Source organism: Bos grunniens, chromosome 14 (assembly GCF_055505025.1).
Source record: "Bos grunniens cultivar Pamir isolate PY7600 chromosome 14, Bosgru_T2T1.0, whole genome shotgun sequence".
NCBI lineage: Eukaryota > Metazoa > Chordata > Mammalia > Artiodactyla > Bovidae > Bos > Bos grunniens.
The window spans coordinates 83,359,875-83,381,572 of NC_141178.1; the positions used below are offsets into that span (position 1 = coordinate 83,359,875).

The 21,698-nt window shown below is 52.7% G+C and overlaps 3 protein-coding genes and 1 long non-coding RNA gene across 43 annotated transcripts in view; 2 read left to right on the forward strand and 2 right to left on the reverse strand.

Annotated features, from left to right (window-relative positions):
* Positions 1-89: 89 nt before the first annotated feature.
* LOC147359845 (uncharacterized) lies at positions 90-4,744 on the reverse strand. The gene is made up of 2 exons (XR_015141290.1): positions 4,614-4,744; positions 90-307 (listed from the first exon to the last, which is right to left on the reverse strand). It is a non-coding gene; the product is annotated as an uncharacterized LOC147359845 (long non-coding RNA).
* Positions 4,745-5,190: 446 nt separating this feature from the next.
* On the forward strand, positions 5,191-8,141 carry HGH1 (HGH1 cochaperone). Its single transcript, XM_086337887.1, has 6 exons — positions 5,191-5,874; positions 5,947-6,047; positions 6,138-6,236; positions 6,444-6,535; positions 6,626-6,748; positions 6,825-8,141. The coding sequence occupies exons 1-6, from the start codon at positions 5,312-5,314 to the stop codon at positions 7,002-7,004; spliced, it is 1,158 nt and encodes a 385-aa protein (XP_086194013.1). The 5' UTR covers positions 5,191-5,311; the 3' UTR covers positions 7,005-8,141.
* Positions 8,142-8,211: 70 nt separating this feature from the next.
* Positions 8,212-11,269, reverse strand: LOC147359847 (testis-specific serine/threonine-protein kinase 5-like). The gene is made up of 7 exons (XM_086337900.1): positions 10,792-11,269; positions 9,964-10,433; positions 9,824-9,879; positions 9,393-9,525; positions 9,183-9,298; positions 8,636-8,770; positions 8,212-8,556 (listed from the first exon to the last, which is right to left on the reverse strand). Exons 1-7 carry the CDS (start codon positions 10,993-10,995, stop codon positions 8,261-8,263), a joined length of 1,410 nt encoding a protein of 469 aa, XP_086194026.1. The 5' UTR covers positions 10,996-11,269; the 3' UTR covers positions 8,212-8,260.
* A 6,784-nt stretch (positions 11,270-18,053) lies between these two features.
* The window catches only part of MROH1 (maestro heat like repeat family member 1), a 49,696-nt gene continuing 46,051 nt past the window's right edge, over positions 18,054-21,698 (forward strand). For 30 of the 40 annotated variants that reach the window (XR_015141263.1, XR_015141265.1, XR_015141264.1 and 27 more), the window contains exon 1: positions 18,054-18,128. The gene's annotated coding sequence lies outside the window, so the exon portion shown is untranslated. The other 10 variants (XM_086337803.1, XM_086337813.1, XM_086337822.1 and 7 more) reach the window with 5 other exon arrangements.

Here is a 21,698-nt window from a genome sequence, read left to right on the forward strand (position 1 = left end):
GCCGTGACCTCACAGAGCCCTGCCCCAGCCCCCACTAGGCCCACGTGTGCACTGGCTGTCAGCACAGCTTGTGTGAAGGGCCAGTGCTAGCTCTTCACGTCCTGCTGCTGGGAGGCCTGAGCGACGACTTCTTTCCTGCGCCATCAGCCTCTGACTTTTGACGTTCCTTTTCAATGGTTTCGTGTTAAAATTGGTTGCTCACACCTTCCCCACAAACCCCTACCTTGTTGTGGGGCTTCCGGTGGGCAGCTCTTGATGGTTTTCAGTACATGATGTTCCTTGGGGGCTGAGACGGCAAAGAATCTGCCTGCAACGCAGGAGAGCCTGGTTCAGTCCCTGGGTTGGGGAGATCCTCTGGAGAAGGGAATGGCTATCCACTCCAGTACACTTGCCTGGAGAATTCCATGGACAGAGGAGCCTAGCAGGCTACAATCCATGGGATCGAAAAGAGTCGGACACAACTGAGTGACTAACACTTTCACTTTGGGGCTTCCTTAGTGGCTCAGATGGGAAAGAATCTGCCCACAATGTGGGAGACCTGGGTTTGATCCCTGGGTTGGGAAGATCCCCTGAAGAAGGGAGTGGCAACTCACTCCAGTATTCTTGCCTAGAGAATTCCATAGGCAGAAGAGCCTGGCAGGCTAGTCCATTGGGTTGCAAAGAGTCATACGCAACTGAAAAACTAACACACAGACACACGTGATGTTTTTATAAAGAGGAACTGCGCCCCCTAAAACAAGGATTGGGAAGCCCGTGGTAGTCTGCTTCTACTGGTGTCTCTATGGTTCAAATTATAGAGGCAATAAATGCTTTAGAAAATACAAACATGGGAATTCTGGTGGTCCGCTGGCTAGGACTCTGCTCTCTCACTGCCAACGGTAAGGGTTCAATTCCTGTTAAAGGAACTAAGATCCCACAAGCCCTGCGGTACGGCCCAAAATTAAAAAAAAAAAAAGTTAAATATATATTTTGTGTTATTTATATTACAACTATTTACAAAACTTAATACATCACAAACCATGGAATTTAAATAGATGATCTGTTATAGTATGTAAATTTTATCTCAAGTGTGTTAGTCATTCAGTAGGACACTCAGTCTTGTCTGACTGCCACTTCATGGTCCATAGCTCACTAGGCTCCTCTGTCCATGAAATTACATATTGAATTATATCTCAAGACATAACCAGATGGAACTAGGTCTGCCCCCTGATGCACAGGAAGCCACTTGCGAACACTGGGTTGTGGCGAGGAGGGTGTAGGGTTTGGGCAGGTGCCCGTCAGAGAGAACAGGCAGCTCATGTTCAAAAGATCCGAGCTCCCCAAGGCTTTCAGGAGAAGGTTTTAAAGACAGCGTGAGGAACAAAGTCATGGGTTTCATGATTACCTCACGCACAGTTCTTTGGTTGATAGTGAGGTAACCGGGTGGTGTCACTGCAGGCAGCCTTATCAATTTTCAGGTTCCAGTTGGTCTGGGGACTAAGTGCTGGTGGTCAGCACGCAGTTAATTTCTTCCACCAGCAGGGGGTTTCAGTATCTGCAAAACCACTCCATGGCTATTGCTCAGGTTATTACTTCTAGCCTTTGTGTAGAAGTACTTAGCTTTGTTTTATGGCTAAACTATTACTACTTTGTCTTGCTTGACTGCTTTTGTCTTTGCATTTTCTCACTTCTCTGACAATTTTGCTCACTGGTACTTGGCGAAGGCCTAGGAGGCTAAAGCCCTTCTACAGAGGTGGGGGACATTCCAGTGGGGGAGGGGGGGTCTCTCCCCCTAGGAAGTCCTGTTTGATTTCAAATAAAGCTATTTTTAAAAACACACAGAAACCTCCTTGAAGGGGCTTCCACTGACCAAACTGAGGACAACTTGAGGATCAAAATAATGACAGTAAAGTATTATATTTCTTTGAATAAACTAGGAATACATGTGTCTTCTTTGATATAAATAGGTAAAGAGAAAGCTTTTTTCCCTACAATAAACGATAAAATTAGAAAACAGCCACTTGGCAACCATCATGGTAATAAATAATTCAGAGAAAAAAACAGTACATGCAAAAACTAGGGAGCGAAAGTTGTTGAGAAACAGCGTATTCACACAGTCTCAAAGTATCCTCCCATAAAATACTTATTATATACCAAAAGAAAAAGAGTAACTTGACAGGGAAGAAGCTTGGGCCACTCCACCTTAATTAAGTGATCAAGACAAGCCTCTCCAACAGACCAAAGCCATGCTACCCGATTGGACAAGAAGAAAAGAACCCAGCATCTCCTCCAGAGCACTCCTGCCAGAAAGATACAACCTGAGTCTAGTCAGGAGGCAACCAGACACATGCAGATCAAGGAACGTGCTCCACAACAGCTGGCTGGGGGCCTGTGTCAAGGGCATGAAGAGCTGTTCTTGCCTGAATGGCACAAGAGGTGACACACAGGTACTGGGGTAACTGGGGTTATCTGGGAATCCAACTGAGGCTTATGGGTCAATGCTATATGGGCTTTCCTTTAACTTTAAACCACTTCTAAAGACTTCGGATCTTCTAATTCATCTTAGGAATAGTTAGAAGGCAATGGCACCCCACTCCAGTACTCTTGCCTGGAAAATCCCATGGACGGAGGAGCCTGGTAGGCTGAAGTCCATGGGGTCGCTAAGAGTTGGACACGACTGAGCGACTTCACTTTCACTTCTCACTTTCATGCATTGGAGAAGGAAATGGCAACCCACTCCAATAATGTTCTTGCCTGGAGAATCCCAGGGACGGGGGAGCCTGGTGGGCTGCCGTCTATGGGGTCGCACACAGTCAGACACGACTGAAGCGACTTAGCAGCAGCAGCAGCAGGAATAGTTAAGGCTCCCTACTGGTGAATTCTAAAGGAAATCAACCCTGAATATTCATTGGAAGGACTGATACTGAAGCTGAAGCTCCAATACTTTGACCACCTGAAGCAGGGAGTCAACTCACTGGAAAATACCCTGATGCTGGGAAAGATTGAGGGCAGGAGAAGGGGGTAACAGAGAATGAGGTGGTTAGATAGTAACACTGAGTCAGTGGACAGGAGTTTGAGCAAACTCCAGGAGATGGTGGAGAACAGGGAAGCCTGGCGTGCTACAGTCCATGGGGTAACAGAGTCAGACATGACTTAGTGACTGAACCTGGTGATTTCTGTAAACACTTCCTTGAATCATTCAAAGCATGGGTCCTGAAGGTGCACATTTTTGCCTCAGTCAAAAGTACCCACCAGAGGGCATCATTTATCTAGATTATCCATGATATTTTAATTCTACATCTTGAGGAATTTTCAACTCTTCTGCCTAGGATCTGTGGTTGCCTTAGAGAGGCAGCACTTCCTTGGACTCGTCCACCCTCTTCCTCAGTTTCCAGGGGACTTTCAGGAAAGTTGAGGTTGGGATTGAGGCTATGAAGTCTCTTCCTTTTGGTCTAAGGCTCCTGCACCTTCTGACCTGCTGACTCTGTTCACACTGTTCCCTGCAACTGGCTGTCCTGGGTGCTACGGCCCCTCGAGGCTTTGTCCTAGCCCTTAGTGTGAAACAAAAGTAATATCCACCTATTAAGGGGCATATAGCTGTGGAAAAGTAATGCACATAACAAATAACTCAAGAGTCAGGTAACAAATGGGGAAACCCCTACGTGAGAAAAGTAAGGTCTCCAATTAGTGACCCCAGCTTCTACCTTAAGACAATAGAAAAAGAACAGCAAATTAAGCCTGAAGTAAGCAGAAGAAAGGAAAAAGGCCAAAGTAGAAATCAATAAACTTGAAAAAGAAAACAAAAAATAAATTAATCCAAAAGGCGGTTCTTTAAGATCAATAAGACAGACAAACCTCTGGCAAGACAAAAGGAGAAAGGAGACACAAATTACCAATATAAAGGATGAGAGAGGTGACACCACGACACAGTAAAAGGATAAGGAAATATTACAAAAAACTTTATGACAATTAACAATTTAGATGAAATGGACTAATTAATTAAAACACACAAACTACCAAAAGTAACCCAAGAAGAAAAGGACAACTTGAATGGCCGTATTTCTATGAAATGAATTGAGTTTGTAGTTAAAAAACCTTCCCAAAAAGAAAATTTCAGGCTTCACTAAACGTTTACGAAGTAACACTAGGTTTAATTCCCAGGTGGCACAGTGGTAATGAATCGGTCTGCTAATGCAGGAGATGAAAGAGACATTGGTTCGATCCCAGGGTCAAGAAGATCCCCTGGAGAAGGAAACGGCAATTCACTCCAGTATTCTTGCCTGGAAAATTCCATGGACAAAGGAACCTGGCAGTCCATGGGGTCAACAAAGCATGGGATACGACTGGGAACTAGCACCTACGCATGCAATGTTAGGTTGACAAACTCTAACGTAAAATTCATAAGGAAAGAATACTTTCTCCAATCCTTCTGAGGCCAGCATTACGCAACACAAGGCGAAGACATCACGAGAAAATAAAACTACAAACCAATATTCCTCATGGGCAGAGATGCAAAAATTCTAAACAAAACTTCAGCAAATTGAATACAACCATAAACAAAAACGAAAATATATATCGTGACCAAACAGAGATTATGTCAGGAATGCACTAGAAAGTCAATCACTGTAACTGACCATGCTTTTCTTCCAGAGAAAACAGATCTCTGTCAATCCCACGAAGGAACAGAGCCAACGTACACTATAAGGGGGTCGGCTGCTGCTGCTGCTAAGCCGCTTCAGTCGTGTCCGACTCTGTGCGACCCCATAGACGGCAGCCCACCAGGCTCCCCCGTCCCTGGGATTCTCCAGGCAAGAACATTATTGGAGTGGGTTGCCATTTCCTTCTCCAATGCATGAAAGTGAGAAGTGAAAGTGAAGTCGCTCAGTCTTATCCGACTCTTCGCGACCCCATGGACTGCAGCCTTCCAGGCTCCTCCGCCCATGGGATTTTCCAGGCAAGAGTACCAGAGTGGGGTGCCATTGCCTTCTCCGGAGCGGGGAGGTCGGCAGGAGCCCCCAAAAGACGGCTGTTAGTTCTCCAGCGACTGTCACGCTCACCGCGGGCCCGAGCCTGCTTCCGGGCGGCATCCAATCCCACAATCCCCGGGGCCTAGACGTGGCCCCGCCTCTGCGCTCAGGTCCCGCCCCTTAGGTAGAGTCATGGTCTCGGATTGGTTACTGCGGCTTCCGCTACCTGGTGGGCGGGGCCGCTGACCACCTGTAGGTTCCGGGCCTGGCTGAGTGTGCTTCCCCCGAGCTCACCGACCTGCTTGGGCGAGGACGGGGGGGACAGGGGTCAGTCAGCCGATGGCCTAGCTCCCGTAGGGTCGCCGATGTCGGAGACCAGCCCGAAGGCGGAGGCGGCGAAGCTGCTGCCTTTCCTGGCGCTCGGGGAGCGGGCTGACCTGCAGGCGGCGGCGGCGCAGCATGTGCTGGCTCTGACTGGCTCGGGGCCTGGGCGCACGCTGCTGGCCGGCCAGGCGGCACTGCTGCGGGCGCTGGTCGAGCTGGCGGTGGCCCCTCCTCCCGCCCCAGCCCGAGACGCCGCTCGCGCGCTAGTCAACCTGGCTGCCGACCCCGGCCTGCACAAGCCGCTGCTGGCGGCCGAGCCCAGACTGCCTGTCCGCCTGCTGGGCTGCGCGTTGGACCCACAGTGGCCCTGGGCCGAGGAAGCGGCCGCCGTGCTGGCTAACCTCAGCCGCGAGCCGGTGCCGTGCGCTGCGCTGATAGAGGCTCTGGCAGCCGCAGAACCCGGGGAGTCGGGCCTGGAGCGGCTGGTGCGCGCGCTGTGCACTCCGGGCTACAACGCCCGCGCGCCCTTGCACTACTTGGGACCAGTGCTCTCCAACCTCAGCCAGCGTCCCGCGACCCGCGCTTTTCTGCTGGACCGCAACAGGTGAAGCTCCGGGCGCTCGCGGGGAGGGGTTGGAAGTGCGCAGGGACGGCACTGAGTGGCCCTTCCCTCCAGGTGCGTGGTCCAGCGGCTGCTGCCCCTTACCCAGTACCCGGACTCCTCGGTGCGCAGGGGCGGGGTGGTGGGAACACTGCGAAATTGCTGCTTCGAGCACCGTGAGTCGTGGTGGGGATGCTGCCTTATGGGGGGAATAGGCTGTTCTCTGGGGCCCCTCTGGACAGGTCTGCATTCCTGTTTCTCCCCAGGACATCATGAATGGTTGCTTGGGCCCGAGGTGGACGTTCTCCCCTTCTTGTTACTGCCGCTGGCTGGGCCAGAAGACTTCTCTGAGGAAGAGATGGAGCGTGAGTGGCTAGGGTCGAGCCTCAGGGTTGGTTTAACAGGAGGGGGGGACGGTAGGGGAGAGGCAGAAGGAGGTGTCCAGATCAGGGCCCTTCTGAAACCTCCCAGCAGGGAGTTGCTGAGCACAGATGAGCCTTACAATGGCAGGGTCCTGCCTAGTGGCCCAGGGGCCAGCATGGAGACCCACTGACTCACAAATTCACCCCTAGGGCTGCCTGTTGATCTGCAGTACCTGCCACCAGACAAGCAGCGAGAGCCTGACGCTGACATCCGTAAGATGCTAATTGAGACCATCATGCTGGTGAGCAGGGGTCCTGCTTCATTAATGCTACCCCCCCCAACACACACACATTAGCACACTGACACCTGGGTACCCTCTGCCCTCTTCCAGCTGACAGCCACGGCACCTGGTCGGAAGCAGGTGAGGGACCAGGGAGCCTACTTGATCTTGCGAGAGCTGCATAGCTGGGAGCCTGAGCCTGATGTGCGGGTGACTTGTGAGAAACTCATCCAGGTAGGTGCAGGGTTGGGGGAGGGGTGGGTGTCCAAGGTATGCCAGCCAGCTCCCCACGTGCCTCCCCTGCTGGCAGGTACTTATTGGGGACGAGCCAGAGCGCGGCCTGGAGAACCTGCTGGAGGTGCAGGTGCCTGAGGAGGTTGAGCGGCAGCTGCAGCAGCAGGATCACCAGGAGCGGGAGCAGTGTGAGCGGGAGCAGCAGGAGCTGGAGCTGGGCCCAGAGCCACAAGCAGAGGGAGCTGCACCCACGTGAGGCCCCTGAGGCCTGCCAGCATCTCCGGGCCCACTTCTCTTCACAGTCCGTCCAGGCCTCCCAGACCAGGCCTGCCTGCTGTCCCCTGCTCTGAGAGTGTATCTGGCTGAGAAGCAGAGCTGCCCTTAAGCTCCGCTCCAGGTCTTTGCTGAGGATTGAGGGTGCCTCCATGTGCCCTGTTGCTTCCAGCAAGAATGCTGGCTGCTCAGAGGAGGACTGTTCAGCCAGGGCTGCCCCAGACCTCTGACTCGCTCAGGTGTCTCCAGGTGGAGGGCTGGCAGGGCTGGACAGAAAAACACTGCAGGCCTGAAGGGCCAGCTAGAGCTTCCCAATGAGTCTCAGGGGTGCTCTAGGGGTCTGAGTGCTTGCAGTACCCCTTGCTGCCAGTTCCAACCCAGGTCCCTCCACCCTGGGGGCCCTCGGCTGGCCCTGCCTGAGACCTGGCCTCACAGGGCTGACCTGTTGAGAGTTTCACCAGCCACAGCCTGTCAGGGTCTCCCAGGGCTGCATCCCCCTGGCCTGTCCTTGGGGTGTTTGCTGGTGCTGCCTCCTCTTCACTCTCAGCACCTTCCCTGTGCCCAGACCCGGCCCTCAGGCCTTTGTGAGCACTTCAAGTGCTATTTCCCAGTCCTGGACCGACCTGATGCTCCCACCTTCCCTGTCTAGCTAGGCCCTCTCCCTGTTCAATTCCCCTGAGCCTTAGCCCCCCAGATCCCATGCCCACCAAGCTAATAAGCCTTGCCCTTGGCCCAAGTCTTCCCCTGGACCACGCTCTGCCCCTTTGGAGCCCGTTGGCCCCGTATGTAGTGCTGAAGGCACTTGAAGAGTCCACGGCCCCAAGCCCAGCAGGCTGTCCCTCACCCCACTGTATTCCCTTCCTGGGCCTCCCACCAAATCTAGTGCCATCTTCTGCCCTGGATCCCTGTTTCCCTGCCCTTCCAGGCTTCTCTCTGCAGAGCACCCCTCCACCAACCCCCAGCCCTCTTGTCCTCAGTCCTGGTACTACCTCCAGAGCTGGGGCCAACTCTACTGGAGCTCAAATCAAAGCTGAGTTCTTCGTGGGTACCAGGTGTCTTCCTCTTCTGTGGTCCCCTCTTCATTCTCCCTCCCCCAATTAAATTAAAGCTCTGGCCTGAAGGTATGTGGACTGTTTTCCAGATGCCCCAACATCCCTCTTCCTGCATTGAGAAGTCCACACCCTTGGCTCTATAGAATAAATGCTTTATCTGGCCTCGCCCCTGCCCTCCCGCCCGCCCTCAGCTAACCAGGTAGTGCCCAGGCACGCTCCAGATGGAGCATAGCAACAGTGGATGCCTGGAGCGACCCACCCTGCGACCGGCTGTCTCCGTTCTCCAGAGCTGAAGCCTGGCAGAGTCTGCAACTTGTCTTGGGCAAGCCCCTGGGGGCTCAGGTGTCAGACTAGAGGCACTCTCATGAGAGGTGCCCTGTAGCTGGGGTCGCCACAGTTGCAGGAGCGACCTTGGGGGATCGGAGTCTGCGCTGGGCTCCACATTGTCCAGGGATGTTTGGAGCTGGGGCTTCTCTGGTTTTTCTGCAACGGATCACAGTGGGAGGGTCAGGAGGGGCGCTGAGGAGCCTCCTACCTGCCCACCCAGCTAGGCCTGCCACACCTGGTATAGCACAGAGTGTGGTGCAGAAGAGCGCATGTGCAGCAGGCAGCATCCAGTGGTGGGTGGCCACCTGCTGCAGGGCCAGGCGAGCTCGTGGGCGCAGCTGGAGCAGGCCTCGGATCAAGTCCTGGCACTCTGTGGGCGAGGACTCAAGGCTGCAGCCTCACGGTAGCGGCCCCCTCCTGCCACCTCTCATGCCCCCAGCCCACGGCCCTCACAGCCAACGATTCTGGCCCCTTGGTGGGGTTGCCCCATGCAGTCTTCCCAAATGGCTAGAGGGTGTCCATGTTTCGCACGTGGACGGACAGGCAGCGAGAGGTGAGGCAGCCTGACCTAGGGCTAGTTCAGGATTCAAGCTTAATGGGGCCACCAACCCCAGTTTCCCCCATCACCACAGTCCATCCCCCAGCCTGGGCTGGCAAAGATGACAGGTCAGCATCCCCCATGCCACAGCGCATGTGGCCCTTCTCTGGACCTAGGTCTGTCTTGCTGCCCCCTCTCCAGGCACGGCTGGGACTTGGGAGGAACACGTGGTGGAGGTGCTCACCTGGTGACAGGCCTGGCCGGAAGGTGGGGCCCCGGCACATCAGATACAGCATTCGGTGGGGCTGGCACTCCTTGAAGGGCAGCTTCCCAGTCACCATGGCGTAGAGGATGACACCTCTGGGGGTATGGGCTTCTCAGGGCCCACCCCTCCTCCCCGGCCCCTGCCCCTCTTCCCCACCCAGGGTCCTGGAGCCCCTGGGGTGGTGCTCACAGGCTCCACAGGTCGGCCTGCTCCCCGTTGTATTTCTTGCTCATGAGGATCTCTGGGGCTGTGTAGGCCACAGACCCGCAGAAGGTGCTCAGCAATGAGTTCTTGAGCCCGGAACGATTGGCAAAGCCAAAGTCTGCAAGGGACGTGCAGGGAGGGCGGGGCGGGTTGCTAGAGAGAGGGCTCCTGAGGGGGCTGTGGGCATGGGGCACGTGGGTAACTATAAGTGTGGCTGTGGGCAACTGTTGGGTGTAGGCCTCATTGGAGGCTTGAAGGACAAGGCAGACTGGGGTCAGAAGTCTGGAGCAGACCAGTGTAGAGGCTGGAGCCCTGGGCTTGGGGCAAGAGTGGGGTATGTGCGAGCCAGGGAAGTTGAAGGTGATCAGGGCTGGCCCAGGCTGGGAGCCTGGTTGGGGGCCGGGCCGCAGGCTCACCACTCAGCTTTAGGCAGCCTCTGTCATCTAGCAGGATGTTTTCACACTTCAAGTCCCTGCGTGGGGAAGGGGAGGCGGGGCTGGACCTGAGCTCAGGCAGGTCTCCACGCGCTGGGCAGCAGGCTGGGTGGCGCCCTCACCGGTGCACGATGCCTGAGTTGTGGCAGTGCGCCACGGCGCTGACCAGCTGCCACAACAGCCTGCGGGCCTCCTCCTCCTCCAGTCCCGGGCAGCGGCGATGAGCAGAAGTGGCGTTGATGTGCTCCAGCAGGTCACCACGGGCCGCCAGCTCCAGTACCAAGTAGGTGCGCCGGCTGTTCGCGAAGGTCTCATACAGCTGCACCTGCCGGGCCACCCCCCCACTGTCACCCCCAACCAGGGCCCTCGGGTGCACAGGGCTGGGGTCTCGGAATGGGGCCAGCCCGAGTATAAGGATCTCAGGAGGTGAAGGGGCGGGCCTGGGGTAGGTAGGAAGGGCCGGCTGCCTGGGGTCTCTGCCCACCACGTTCAGATGCTTGTATGTAGCATTGAGTGATGAAATCTCACGGGGCAGGAACTTGCGGGAGAACTCTGCAGGGGCCTCCGCAGTGGAGACGATCTTGATAGCCACCTGCAGGTGTGGAGGGTGGCCACTGTGCAAAGGCCACAACCCCCCTGGGGACAGGATGTGGTAGAACAGGCCCCATGGCCTTTGTGCATGTGGCCGAAGTTGACTAGGGCAAGGTTCGGTGAGCAGCAGCCTTGGGAGGCAGCACTGACCTTCCCCCTCATCCTGTCCTGGTTACTTATGTGTTCAATGGGTCCAGGAACTGGGAGGGATCAGACTGCCAGAGCCTGGGCCTTCTAGAAGATGTGGGACTAGGAGGAAGCCAGAGCACCTGGGAGGTGCCTGAGTGGAGTTAGGACAGGGGCCACTGGGGCTGACTATGGAACCCCCACCCCGTGGGGAGGAGGCGAGCCTGCCTCACCATGGTGTGGCGCTTGCCCCGCAGGTCAGAGGCCAGCTTAGAGTTGTGCCGCATGCGCTCCTGCGTGGCGTAGGCCAGGTAGACTTTGGAGAAGGCCCCAGAACCAATCTTCTTGGAGGACAGCAGGTAGCCATTGTCCCAGCATTCATGCACCTGCTCCAGAAAGGCTCTCTGGTCCAGCTTCTGCCTGCCGGCAGCCTTCATAAAAATCAGGGCTCTGTGGGAGAGCTGGGGCTACCCAGCACCCCGCAGGGCCGTGGGGAGGGGCTCTGGGAGGTTCAGCTGAGGCTTGACTTGTGTTAGAGGGATGGGGTGATGGGTTGTAGACGGATGGAGCAATGCACTGTGGAGTGATGGGGTGATGTACTGCAGGAGGCCAGCTGGGGCCTGCAGGCCCTCAAGGCTGCAGCCAAGTTTCTGAAGCCTCTCTGGGACAGGAGCAGAGATGGGGAGGGAGGCTAACGCAGCCACACAACCATGGACTGGCATGGGGTTAGACAGGCTCTGGCAAAGCAGGAGCAGATTCTAGAATGGAAGGTTCTAGAGCTGTGCTTGCATTGTGCCCTCAAAGGGGTATCCTTCTATTCCCCAGGCATTGCTTGCCCTGAGAACATCTTGTTGGAACCAGCCCTGCCCTGTGTGAGGCCCACTCCACGGGGTGAGAACCCCAAGGGCCACAGACAGCCCTTTTATGGTTTTGGCTGTGCGGCGCAGCATGGGGGATCCTAGTTCTCCAACCAGGAACTGAACTCGGACCCAGCAGTGAAAGGACGAGTCCTAACCACTGGACCGCCCACCTCAAGGAGGTGAGCCAGCATGCACCTCCCTTTTCCCGGCCCCTGCAGTGTTCTGTGAGCGCTGTTACTCGGGGTGGAGCTGTGTTGCCTGCGGGCGCTGTTTGAAGCTGCAACCACTACCTCCCACAATCCTGCTTCTGTGCACACCAAAGTGCCTGTCCCATGGTAGGCAGTCCACACCCAGGATTTCAAATGTGAACATCACCAAGTGATGCCCCCTTTACAGACGAAACAAGTAAGGGCCAAGTTCATGGTCTCTCTTCTGTGAGCTGGACAGCATAGTGTCTGCGGACCAGATTTGTCCCCACAGGATCCGTGGTGCCTGCAGCACTCCCTCTGCATGGAAGTGAGCTATGGATACATTTTCTCCTCCCTGTTGGACTGTGGGCCGCTGGAGGGCAAGGCTTGTATCTGATATCCCCTGGCTCACCCACAACCCTTGTCTGGCAAATTGCCTGGAGGATAGAAAATATGGACAGTTTAGCTGGTTTGTTGCTCCATGCGGGTTAGGAAGAGAGAAACTGGGTATTTCAAGGGGAGGGGATTTAACTCATGATGGTTACGAAAGTGTTACATGGGCTGGAGATGGGGGGAGCCTACACCGCCTCCCTGGCTCCCCCTCATTCCAGAACACAGCTGGAAGCCAGTGACTGTTGCTCAGATAGGTGACAGGCAGGGTTCAGAGTGCTCACCAGCTCTGCTCACCCTCCTCTTTCTCTGCACCCCAGGTCATCCATCTATTTCAGAGCATTGCTGAGTACCTCCCTGTGCTGGGCTTGGTGCCAAGCCCTTGGGAGCCAGTCACAGGCACGGGCCTTTCTCACAGAGCTTACTGTTACAGAAGAGAGACTGCCCTTAATACTCTGTTTTGAGGCGGGGGGCCTCGCGGCATGCAGGGTGTTAGTTCTCCAACCAGGGATCAAATTCACGCCCCCTGCAGTGGAAACAGAGTCTTAATCACTGGACGCCCAGGGAAGTCCCTGGCCTTAATAATTTAATAAAAATTGAATGATGCTGTTATCTGTGCCAGGGCAGCATGTGTGCATGCTTAGGAATGAAAAAATTCAGCTGAGCCTGGGGAGGGTAGGACCAGTGGCGTGTCCTGAACCCTGGCCATGGGGACAGCGACGGGAGAGTGAGCCATCCAGGTATGAGCCTCCCTTGGATAACCCTCCCTTCCTGCCTATGCAGTACCTGGGGGGTGGGAGCTCTTTCTTGGGGGCCAGGCCCCATCTGTGGAGCAGAACGCTGTATCAGCCGTCTACAAGAGTTCTGTCCCGCTCTCTGCACTCTATCCCTAGGACAGAAGGCTGCAGCCCTTCTCTCTGTGAAAAAAGAATCCCCCCATCCCTGCCGTACTGTCCAATGACCAACCTGCCCCCATGTTTAAACTGAGGCCACTTTGCCTCCTCGCACCCCTGCCCACAGATCCCTGTGGACCCAGTGAGACGCAGACAAGTTGTTAATGCCGAGGATGTACTGTTGCTGACTGGCCCTTTCTTCTCCAATTGCTTTTCCTTTCCTGAGCTTCTGGAACACCACTTGCTCCTTTCATTTTGGTCTGTGGGCACACCCAGGTGATTTCAGCCTCCGGGGCTCTGCGGGGGCCAGTGTGTCTGTCCAGAACCTGGGCTCCTCTCCTGGCTTCTCTCTTTCTCAGCCCCCAGCTGCAGTTCTTCACAGCACTTTGTGCAACTTACGAATCATTGACTTGCTTGTTGTCTGCCTCCCTCTCCAGATCCCAAGGTCCCAAATGCATATACTTGCTTTTTGTTTTTTTAATCTTTTATTAAAGACTAATAAAATATTTTTTATTTTTTTTAATGTTTTGCTTTTTATTGAAGTATAGTTGATTTACAATGTTGTATTAGTTTCTGGTGTATAGCACTGTGATTAGTTATGCATGTGTATTTATATTCTTTTCCATTACAGTTTATTACACGATATTGAATAGAGCTTCCTGTGCTATGCAGTAGCGTCTTGCTGCTCGCCCACTCTGTGCGCACTCATTTGCATCTGTTAAGCCGCAACGCACAGCAGCCCCCGCCTTTGGCAGGCTCATGTCTGTTCTCCATATGAGTTTGTTTCTCTTTCATAAATAAGTTCATTTCTGTCATATCTTAGGTTCCACATATGGTGATATCATATGGTATTTATGACTTACTTTCTGACTCTCTTTCTGACTTGCTTCACTTAGTATAGTAATCTCTAGGTCCATCCAAGTTACTGCAAATGACGTAATTTCATTTTATTGCTCAGTAGTATTCCATTGTACATATGTACCACATCTTTGGGCTTCCCTGGTGGCTCAGAGGTTAAAATGTCTGCCTGCAATGCGGGAGACCCGGGTTCGATCCCTGAGTCGGGAAGATCCCCTGGAGAAGGAAATGGCAACCCACTCCAGTATTCTTGCCTGGAAAATCCCATGGATGCAGGAGCCTGGTGGCCTACAGTCCATGGGGTCACAAAGAGTCGGACACAACTGAGCGACTTCACTTTCACCACATCTTTATCCAGTCATCTGTCAATGGATATTTATGCTGTTTCCATGTATTGGCTGTTGTAAATAGTCCTGGGGTACATGTATCTCTTCAAATTATAGTTTTCTCCAGATGTATACCCTAGAATGGGATTGCTGGATCATACAACAACTCTAGTTTTTTGAGGAACCCCCTTACTGTTTTCCATACTGGCTGCACCAATTTGCATTCCCACTAACAGTGGAGGAGAGTTCCCTTTTCTCCACACCCTCTCCAGCATTTGTTATTTGTAGATTTTTTTTTTTTTTTTTTTTTTATTTATTCATTTGGCTGAGTTGGGTCTTGGTTGCAGCATGTGGGATCTTCATTGTGGGCTCTGTAGCTCTGCAGCATGTGGGATCTTAGTTCCCCAACCAGGGACTGAACCTGTGTTTCTTGCATTGCAAGACAGGTCCTTAACCACCTGACCACCAGGGAAATCCCTAGAGTTTTTAATGATGCCTATCCTGAGTGCTGTGGTACCTTACTAAACTTTTGATTTGCATTTCTCTAATAATTAGTGATGTTGAGCATCTTTTCATGTGCCTATTGGCTATCTGTATATCTTCTTTGGAGAAATGTCTGTTTAGGTCTTCTGCCCATGTTTTTCCCCCAGACTTTAAACTTTTTATTTTGTATTGGTGTATAGCCAATTAATGTTGTGATAGTTTCAGGTATATTCTGCATATAAGTTAAGTAAGCAGAGTGACAACATACAGTCTTGATGTACTCCTTTTCCGATTTGGAACCAGTCTGTTGTTCCAAGTCCAATTCTAATTGTTGCTTCTTGACCTGCATACAGATTTCTCAGGAGGCAGATCAGGTGGTCTGGTATTCCCATCTCTTTCAGAATTTTTCCACAGTTTGTTGTGATCCACATAGTCAAAGGCTTTGGCATAGTCAATAAAGCAGAAGTAGATGTATTTCTGGAACTGTTTTTCGATGATCCTACGGATTTTCGCAATTTGATCTCTGGTTCCTCTGCCTCTTCTAAATCCAGCTTGAACATCTGGAAGTTTACAGTTCACATAGTGTTGAAGTCTAGCTTGGAGAATTCTGAGCATTACTTTGCTAGCGTGTGAGATGAGTGCAATTGTGCGGTAGCTTGAACGTTCTTTGGCATTGTCTTTCTTTGGGATTGGAATGAAAACTGACCTTTTCCAATCCTGTGGCCACTGCTGTGCTTTCCAAATTTGCTGGCATATTGAGTGCAGCACTTTCACCGCATTATCTTTTAGGATATGAAATAGCTCCACTGAAATTCCATCACCTCCACTAGCTTTGTTCGTAGTGATGCTTCTTAAGGCCCACTTGACTTCACTTTCCAGGATGTCTGGCTCTAGGTGAGTGATCACACCATCGTGGTTATCCAGGTCATGAAGATCTTTGTTGTATAGTTCTTCTGTGTATTCTTGCCACCTCTTCTTAATATCATGTGAAATGCCGGGCTGGATTAAGCACAAGCTGGAATCAAGATTGCTGGGAGAAATATCAATAACCTCAGATATGTAGATGACATCACCCTTATGGCAGAAAGCGACGAACTAAAGAGTCTCTTGATGAAAGTGAAAGAGGAGAGTGAAAAAGTTGCCTTAAAACTTAACATTCAGAAAACTAAGATCTTGGCATCTGGTCCCATCACTTCATGGCAAATAGATGGGGAAACAATGGAAACAGTGAGAGACTTTCATTTTTTTTGGCTCCAAAATCACTGCAGATGGTGACTGCAGCCATGAAATTAAAAGACGCTTGCTCCTTGGAAGAAATGCTATGACCTAGACAGCATATTAAAAAGCAGAGACATTACTTTGCCAACAAAGGCCCGTCTAGTCAAAGCTATGGTTTTTCCAGTAATCATGTATGGATGTGAGAGTTGGACTAGAAAGAAAGCTGAGCGCCGAAGAATTGATGCTTCTGAACTGTGGTGTTGGAGAAGACTCTTGAGAGTCGCTTGGACTGCAAGCAAATCCAACCAGTCCATCGTAAAAGAAGTCAGTCCTGAATACTCATTGGAAGGACTGATGCTGAAGCTGAAACCCCAATACTTGGGCCACCTGATGAAGAACTCATTGGAAAAGACCCTGATGCTGGGAAAGATCAAAGGCAGGAGGAGAAGAGGGTGACAGAGGATGAGATGGTTGCATGGCATCACCGACTCAATGGACATGAATTTGAGCAAGTTCCAGGAGTTGGTGATGGACAAGGAAGCCTGGTGTGCTGCAGTCCATGGGGTCTCAAAGAGTTAGACATGACTGAGCAACTGAACTGAACTGAGTTTCAGGTGACCAGAGAAGAGACTCAGCCATACACATACATTGTCCCCCAAACCCACCTCCCGTGCATGTTGACATAAAATATTGAGCAAAGTTCCACGTGCTCTGCAATAGGTTCTTGTTGGTTATCCATTTTAAATAGAGCAGTGTATACATGACCTTCCCAAAGTCCCTAACTCTCCCTTCCCCACTGGCAACCATAAGTTCATTTTCTAAGTCTGTGAGTCTCTTTCTGTTTTGTAAGTTTATTTGTATCATTTCTTCTTAGATTCCACATATAAGGGATGTCATACAATATTTCTCCTTCTTTGTCTGACTTACTTCACTCAGTATGACACTCTCTATATCCATTCATGTTGCTGCAAATGGCATTATTTCCTTCTTTTTAATGGTTGAGTAATATTCCACTGTATATATGTACCATATCTTCTTTTTCCATTCCCTTTTGATGGATATTTAGGTTGCGTCCATGTCTTGGTTATTGTAAACAGTGCTGCAATAAACATGTATCCTTTTAGATCATGTTTTTCTCTGGATATATGCTCCGGAGTGGGATTGCAGGGTCTGAGCGACTTCACTTTCACTTTTCACTCATGCATTGGAGAAGGAAATGGCAACCCACTCCAGTGTTCTTGCCTGGAGAATCCCAGGGATGGGGCAGCCTGGTGGGCTGCCGTCTATGGGGTCACACAGAATCGGACACGACTAAAGTGACTTAGCAGCAGCATGGTAGCTCTAGTTTTAGTTTTTAAAGGAACCTCCATACTGTTCTCCATAGTGCCTTTGCCCATTTATATACATATGTGTATATATTGTATATATGTGTGTGTGTATAGATATATGTATATATACACATTGAGTTCTACGGCCTGTTTGTATATTTTGGAAATAAAAGTCTTGTTGGTCACATCATTTGCAAGTATTTTCTCCCATTCTTTAGGTTGTCACTTTGTTTTGTTTATGGTTTCCTTTGCTGTGCAAAACCTTGTGAGTTTAAGTCCCATTTATCTAGTTTTGGTTTTACTTCCACTGCCTCAGAAGAGTGATCTAAGAAAACATTGGTACCATTTATGTCAGAGAACCTTTTCCCTGTGTTCTGCTCTAGTTTTATCGGTGCCTTCACATTTTGATTCCCAGGGACTATTGGCAGACTAGATATGTGCCTCGTGTGTTCAGGTGTGTACCTGTGTGTAGAGGGGCCTGTGGCCCTGGGCTCTTTGGGGTTATTTGTTGGGTGTTCGTGTGTGAGAGATATAGGGCATGACAGTTCCTGCCTGTGTCCAGGTCTAGCCCACCTGGCGTGTGTTCCTGGACAGGTATGTGTTTGCAAAGGGACTGGGTTTGGGTACATCGGTGCCCCAGGTATCTCAGGGTATGTGGGTCTGTGTCTGTGTGACAGGATCACCGTGGTGTGTCGGGAGGGGTCACAGAGCAGAGTGGCAAGCAGGCTCGGTCCCTCACCTACGCAGTAACCTGCCACACCCCTTGAGGCCCACAGGGCGGCCAGACTGGAGCCCAACGGTCAGATGTGGCGGTCACAAGCCGGCTGGGGGCGGGGCCGAGAGAGAGAGAGAGGAGAGACACGATCTCTCAACCAATGAGCGCAGAGATCGTGTGGGGGCGGGGCCAAGTTACCGCGCGGTGGGAGGCAGTTGGCAGGGGGCGGGCTCGTCGCGTGGCCCCGCCCACTCCGGTCAACGGCTGCAGCGAGGGCGGCTCCCGGGGCCGCGGCTGCGGCGCCTCCTCTGGTAAAGGGCGGACAGGTCCCGGGGGTCGGAGCCGGCCGCGGTCACTCGGGGAGGTGCCCCTCGGGAAAGCCTGGGTCGCAGACCTTTGGGTCGCCCCCTTGGCCCGGCCGCCGCGGGAGACCGAGTCAGGGGGTGCCTCTCCAAAGTCACCAGGCGAGCGCAGGGACGGTCCCGGGCTTCGCGGGGCTGAGCCCGCCCCCTTCCTCGGGCTCAGGTGCGCCCAGCCCCGCACAGAGACGGATTTGCCGCGTCACAACCCGGAAGAGCGGCCTGGGAGTCCAACCGCTCACTTTCTTCCTCGCCTGGCGTGCGGAGCGCGTCCCCTGTGCTCGGCCCCTCCCAGGGTGGGACTCGGGATACTCGGCCCGTGCCTGTCCCTCCCCCCACCCCGGGGGGCGTTCAGTCTGTCACTTTTCGGAGGCGTGTGGTCCACCTCCTTGGTTCCTCAGGGGAAAACGGGGGTCCTCTGTGGGAAACTCATTCTAAACCCGAGGGTCCCAAAGTGCAGGTACCATTGTATTCTTTCTACTTTCTCTTTGGCGTGAGAGGAGGAGGCGGTCCAGAGCCGGGAGGTAATGTGTCCTCAGTCCTGAGGGTTACTGGTCATGCCCTGTAGGTGTGAAGCTGGAGAGGCTGCAGGAAATTCCTCTCTAAATCCGGGTGAGAGCTCGGAGGTGCTTGGCCACGGCTGGCCCCCAGTCCCTGGACTCTTAGGCCCAGTTTTGGGTTCCGGTTTTCTGTAGCATCAGCTGAGCTGCAGTGCAGCCGTAGGGCCTGGTAAGAGGGCTCTGTGTGCATGGTGGTTCCCATCTGCACACTTTACAGAGGTTCTCCTTTGCCAGCCCAGCGGCGTAGGGGAGGGGCTGACTGGAAAGCTCAAGGGTGATGAGGCACAAAGAGGGGTAGGGGGCAGAGGGGACTTTTGTGGCAATGTTAGCTGGAATGGCTGTCTGCTGCGGGGCCAGGCGGGGTTGGGGTGGAGGCTGGTTTGAGGGGACCACTTTGGAAAGGGAGGTGGTAGAGGTGGAGAAGGTGAGTCACTATAGAGTGTGGGGATGGAGGTGGAGGAACAGGAAGGGGTGATGCTGCTTCTGACCTGAGAGCTAAGTGCATGATGACACAGAAGAGGCAAGTGACCTGTGGGTTGGGGAGGGGTTGGGTGACAATCGTGTTGGAGCCGTTGGGTTTGTGGCGATGATGGTCCTGGTGGAGATGGCCAGCAGGCCCTGGGCCCCAGGAGACCTATGTGGGAATCATCTGGTGGGACACTTGAGTGGTGGCAGGATTATGATGTGGTCACCCCTTTGGTCCTGACAGCCAGAGGGCCTGGGAATGCGGTTGTCAACAGGGCTTTTGGCTGCCACGACTCAAGTGAGCACGCACCTCAGGTCTCTCTTTGTTGCTAAAGTGGAATGACCAAGTTGAGCTGTCTTGGTTACCTTGATATCAATGTCCAGGCTGACGTGGATTGTTGTTGCTGCATCTTACTCCACCAGGACTGCCTGCTGAGGGCCCCAGTAGATCAGAGGTGGAACCCTGGGGTTCTTGCTTGCTCCCTGGAGCTCATAGCTGCCGCCTATGCCTGGAGGCAGGTATCTGTGCTTAGTTCAGACCCAGGGCCTACCGAGGCACCAATGAGCAGCCCAGATTGCGTGAGCCCTTTCATGGAGCCAAGTTACTTGACCTTCTTGAGGCAGGCGCTCCAGGAGAGTCCCTGCTGTTGTTCAAGGAATGCTGGCTGCTGGGCGTCTTGAGATGCGTGCTTTCCTCACTGAGCTGGAGAGCCAACCACTTCTGGGGGGTGACACCGCTGGCGTGGCTTACATTGAGAAGCAGTGCTCTCCAGGAGCTGTGAGCAGTGAGCTGTGGACTGTTTCCAGGTCATCTGCCCCAGTTCTTGTTGGTGACTCTGGAAGTTGGTTCCTGCTCTGGCTCCTGTGCTGGGAGGGAAAGACCCTGGGCTTGGTGGGGCTATCCTGTGACCCCCTGCTGGGCTTCCTGACTTCCTAGTCTCCCCTCACACACCTGCCTTCCATACCACTCCTGTTGCCTCTGGCCTGGGAGGTATGTGACCCTCCTAGCCCTCCCACACCCCATTCTGAGCCCCACCCAGCTCAGTGAAGTGGTCCTGTACCACGGTTAGGTTTGTCAGCTCACGTGGCAGTTGAAATACAAGTAGGCATCTTTCAGGCCAGGGCTCTGTGGGCAGGGGCAGTACCTGGTGGGCTTTTACTAAATGTCATTGAATCAATGCTGACTACTGGTGAGCATGGGGGAGGGGGCAGCTGCTTCCTCACTGGCCCACAGTGTGTCCAGTGCAGGGAGGGAAGACCCTGATGGCTCTGCCCTGTGCCATGTGCCAGGAGCATCAGGGTGGGCAGGCGGGCAGCCGTGGAGGGGAGTATAGGAGCCAGTCCTGGTGGAGTCCTGCCCCACTGCTGACCAGCTGCTCACAGTGTGCCCGTCTTGGACTTACTTGGCCATGCAGATTCAGGAGATGGTGCCTCTAAGGTGCTTCCTGCGGGAGGCAGGGGGCCTCCTGGGCCCTCCCCTGTCTGTGTGCCCCCTTCCTCTGTGGTGGTTACACCTGGCTTTGCCATCAGCACTGTGCTCACAGGTCAGTTATCTCCTGGCCTGGGGCAGGGGCCGCAGGTGGAGACCTTCAAAACTAGTCAAACCCAGGTAATCTATACTTACCTGGCTCCCACTTTTTTTCCAGTGCTTGTTTTTTCAAATCTAACCAGATCCCTGATTGACATATGTGTTTTTATGACACTCTGTGGGCTTCTGTAGATGGGTATTGGAAGATGGACGATCCCATCACAGATTGCGACCATTCAGGCTTGTAGGGAACACTCCACAGGCTCTGCTGGCTGTCCCCACCTATGTGTGGCCACTGCAGGCCTTGCTCCCCGCCCCTCAGTCCTGTGGGGCAGTGAGGGGAAGTGGCGGTGCACGGGAAGTGGAGTCCTGGACTGGTGGTCTTCTTTGTGCCGCCTGTCTTCCTGTTCATCTTGTTGATGTGGGTGCACTTCTGTGCATGTTAATGTTAGGCAGATTGGGCTCTTGTCATACCTATAATGAATGGTTTGACCTATTTTGTCTTTCATTTACTTAATGCTCTATTGAGGATGGGGTGAGGTCTGAGAGTGTACAATTGTGGGCATAGGTGTATGTATGGATGTGGTCTTGAGTTTATGTATGCTTCTGATTTTCAGAAATTAAAAAATTTCATATAGTCCAACTGAAAGCTTTCATTAAGATATGTGGAGTTTTGTGTCTGGCTTAGAAAGTCCTTTCCTACTCTAAGACTGTAAGATATGTCTTTGTATTTTCTACTTAGGACTACATTTACTTTTTACACATGATCCTTATATCCATCTAGCACTTATTTTGGGGTAAGGAAAGATGTAGGGAAAACTAATTTTTTCCCCTGAGTGCCTACCAAGCTGTTCCTACACTATTTGTTGGCTAATGTCTTTATTATTTAAAATTTTCCCTTTTTATTCCTTATTGGTGTTTATTTCTGGATTCTCCGTACAGCTCTGTTGATTTGTGTGCCTCTTATAA